This window comes from Seriola aureovittata, chromosome 12 (genome assembly GCF_021018895.1).
Source record: "Seriola aureovittata isolate HTS-2021-v1 ecotype China chromosome 12, ASM2101889v1, whole genome shotgun sequence".
Taxonomy (NCBI): Eukaryota; Metazoa; Chordata; class Actinopteri; order Carangiformes; family Carangidae; genus Seriola; species Seriola aureovittata.
The window spans coordinates 26,794,020-26,797,690 of record NC_079375.1 but is presented as its reverse complement, the minus strand read 5'-3'; the positions used below and the strand labels follow the sequence as shown (position 1 = coordinate 26,797,690).

The 3,671-nt window shown below is 39.1% G+C and overlaps 1 gene segment (V, D, J or C); it reads left to right on the top strand.

Moving 5' to 3' along the window:
• Positions 1–1,741: 1,741 nt before the first annotated feature.
• LOC130178754 (T cell receptor alpha variable 38-1-like) lies at positions 1,742–3,579 on the top strand. The segment is given in 3 exon segments: positions 1,742–1,781; positions 1,870–2,206; positions 3,573–3,579. Coding segments are annotated over 3 exon segments (384 nt in total).
• The last annotated feature ends 92 nt before the right edge of the window (positions 3,580–3,671 follow it).

Here is a 3,671-nt window from a genome sequence, read left to right as displayed (position 1 = left end):
AAATGTTGGAGGAACTAAAAGCACAATCAGCTTGATGTTGAGGAGAAGGGCTGTGCAGCAGAGAGACTGTTTAGTTTCTTCATTCTACTGCAGTGGAAGAACATTGTTCATCTGCTGTCTGTTTGGCTTCAACTCCTCCAAAGACATGTTGCTTTACCTCTTTTGGTTTTTCTCTCACTTCATAGGTGAGTTTGACAACAACTCAGTGTCTCAGTTAACCTGCTGTATCAACAAGATATTTGACCTCCATTTTATCACTTTCACAGTTGAAACTTCACAATAATCTGTCTTTGTCATGAAGTCCTGTACAATCTAGTTATGATGTGAGCTACAGTTGAGCTGTTTGTGTCCACAGAGTAACACTGTACAGAGACATTTTCCACTGTCTTCTCCTCTCAGCCTCATGGACAATGTTAGTCTAATGCTTCATTCTCTACTTTTTCCAGGACTAATAGCTGGAGACACAATCTATCCTGTAAGAGATGAAGTCAGTGGAAGAGAAGGAAAATCTGTCACACTCTCATGTCAATATCAGACAACCTACACCTATGTTTACCTTTACTGGTACAGACATGATTCTGACCTTCAGGCACCTCAGTTTATACTCTATAAAGGAGCAAAGGGCAGCACAGCTGATTATAATCCTACCCCGAGTCGATATCAATCCGAAACAACAGGCACATCAACTGAACTGACCATCAGCAGACTAACCCTGAACGACGCAGCTCTCTACTACTGTGCTCTAGAAACACAGTGATACAAAGTGAAGAAGAGGCTGTACAAAAACCTGAACAGATATCTGACTCCTCTTCAAAGAGGAGGGAAGTGGTTTTCAAACCACAGCTTCATATCACATGGATTCTGCTACTTCCTGTTTTATCAGAGTCACCGTGGTTACAGCTGCTAATCAAACACTGTGGGAGGATTCACATGAGCAGCTGATCCACATCAATGACAAACCAACTGGATGATGCTTCAAACACAAGACTCCATGAAAACAAATGGACACTGACTTACTCCCTTAATCTTCATACTCTGTGGGTCATTAGGCCAAAATCAGCTGCTTCCATTGTTCACCATCCTTGACAACATGTAGAGCTAAACACCAAATACACACTGAAGCATTAACTAATAAAACTCTGAAATCAACAGCACTTTATACTTTCAAACATTGAAATTTAAGGAAAAACTCAAAGTAGAATCAAACTAACAACTGGAGTTTCATCAAGTTTCAACATCACATGATTTAAACTTCCACATTCACTCCACCATCTTTGTATCTGACCAACAGATACTGAACCGTCAGTTTACATTGAAGAGAGAAACACTGTGAAAAGAACAAGAGTCACATGTTGCTCAAATATTCATCCTCAGTTTACCTGTAATCTTTCTGATAAAGATGTTAAAGGAGCTGCAGCAGCTTCACAACAATCAGCAGCTTTTATCTGCTCAGGAACAAAGTGAATCTGCAGCAGCTGTAAAACAGGAAACACGTCAGCTGAAATGTCCAATCATGACTACATACAACACAAGTTAGACCAGGAAAGGAGAGAGGTACAAACATGTGTTTAGTGTAAAGTTGTCAGTTGGGGGAATAACACAGGGCTGTGAATGAGCCCTGTCACTGTGATCAGGCTCCTCCTTCTGATCCACCATCTTAGTGTTGATGAAGACTAAACTGAGAGACCACAGCCTGCTTTATACTTGCTGTAGCTCACAGTGACTCAACACTGCAGACATGATGCGTCTGTTCATCTCAGTGCTGCTGGCTATGTGCCTTGGTATGAACACTACTGTTTCTGTGACATCAATCCAACACTGACATGATTCTACAACAGCACACTGATACTGTTTGTTGGTGTTTTACAGAATGCAGAGCACAAAAAGAAAACGTGCTGCAACCAAAAGGAGACGTGACCGCTACTGAAGGAGAAGCAGTAACACTTGACTGTGGATATAACAGCAGTTCAAATACTCCAGATCTCTACTGGTACAAACAGGATGGAAACCACAGCCCCAAATTCATCCTGAGCCGCTTTAAACTGGATGAAGGAAACACAGCAGACGACCACAAGGAGAGATTTTCATCCACTCTGAATTCCACCGTCAGATCAGTTCCTCTGAAGATCCAGAAGCTTCAGGTGTCTGACTCTGCTGTGTACTACTGTGCTCTGAGGCCCACAGTTACAGGAAACACCAAAACTCTGTACAAAAACCTTTGGAGCAAAGACAACACAATACTCCACAACATCCACTAGAGGGAGTCACACACTGTTACACTTCAATGGTTTCTTATGATCCAGTCTAGATTCTTTGTAGTGATGATAAAAAAAGGAAATAAAAAATTCAAGATAAAACACAGAATGACAAAGTTTTGTTTCATTCAACACAAACTCTGATGATATTGAGGTGTTATGGGATGTTACATGTGACTTTAACTATTACACTCTGACGTCTTTTTTTTTTTTTTAATTTAAGGTAAACACAAGAAACTTGTGCCACAGAAAATGGACAAGACTCAGTGAATAGCTCCCTAAGCTTAACATGTCCTATGATAACTATTAATTTAGCTGTACAGACTAATGAGCAGTGATAACTAACATGTCTTTGGGGTCATCAGGTGGGAACCTCCTTTCACCAGTGTTTCGTCTAGTTGGTCCCACGACACCTCCAGGAGGCAAGACAGTGATCACTGGCGTCCCAGAGTCACTCCCCTAATGCCAGCCATCACTGCTCCTCACACCACCACTATTTTCTTTATCTTGCCTATGCTACCACAAACAACACCATCATCAACTCTGACAAAACACACTAACAGATTCAGCAAACAAACTCCCCTAAACAGTTGGAGAAAGTGGCGGCCATTTTGAATGAGGGAGGTAGAGTCTAATAAAGCTGAAGTGAAACTGTGTAGGGAAAATATTTTTTGAGGTTCTTTCTGACAATATTGACAATGAAAAAAATATTAAATCATTAAATATTAAAAAAAAAAAAAAAAATCCAGTAATCATATAGAGGTTGAGTCATCAGATATTCTGTTATATTTAATATTTCATAGATTTTGGTTCGAATGGATTTTATTCTCATCTACATAAAATACATTTCATTTATTTTCTGAAATTATGTTTTATTATGGTGTACCACACGGTTCAATCCTAGGTCCTCTACATTTACATTTACATGATTATTTAGTATTAAATTATTTTATACTATATCAGTTTCCATTGTTTTGCTGACAATATGTGATTATTATTGCTGTCAATCGATTAAAAAAGTTAATCAAGTGAATCACATTAACAGGCTGTGATTAATCATGATTAATCATACATTTAAAATACTAGTAAAACAATATTATTGACTTGTTGCTAACATTAGCAAAGATGTGCTTTGCTCGAAGATGGGACCCCAAACTCACTGTGCTTCGGTGGAAAGACAGTTCATCACTGCAGTATTTCCATATGACTTTGGTTTTATTCAAACTTCCATTCGAAAGCTTTCTAAATCGAAATATGCCGTTAAGGACAAAGGGATCCGTCTCCTCGCTCAGCATTGTTGGCTGTGTTTACCATCAGGCAGTAAGACATCCACGCTTGGACGACTACAGGAGGAAGTTGTGGTCAAACTTGGTGATATGATTAAATTTCTTTTTTTTTTTTTAAAGTAATGCGTTA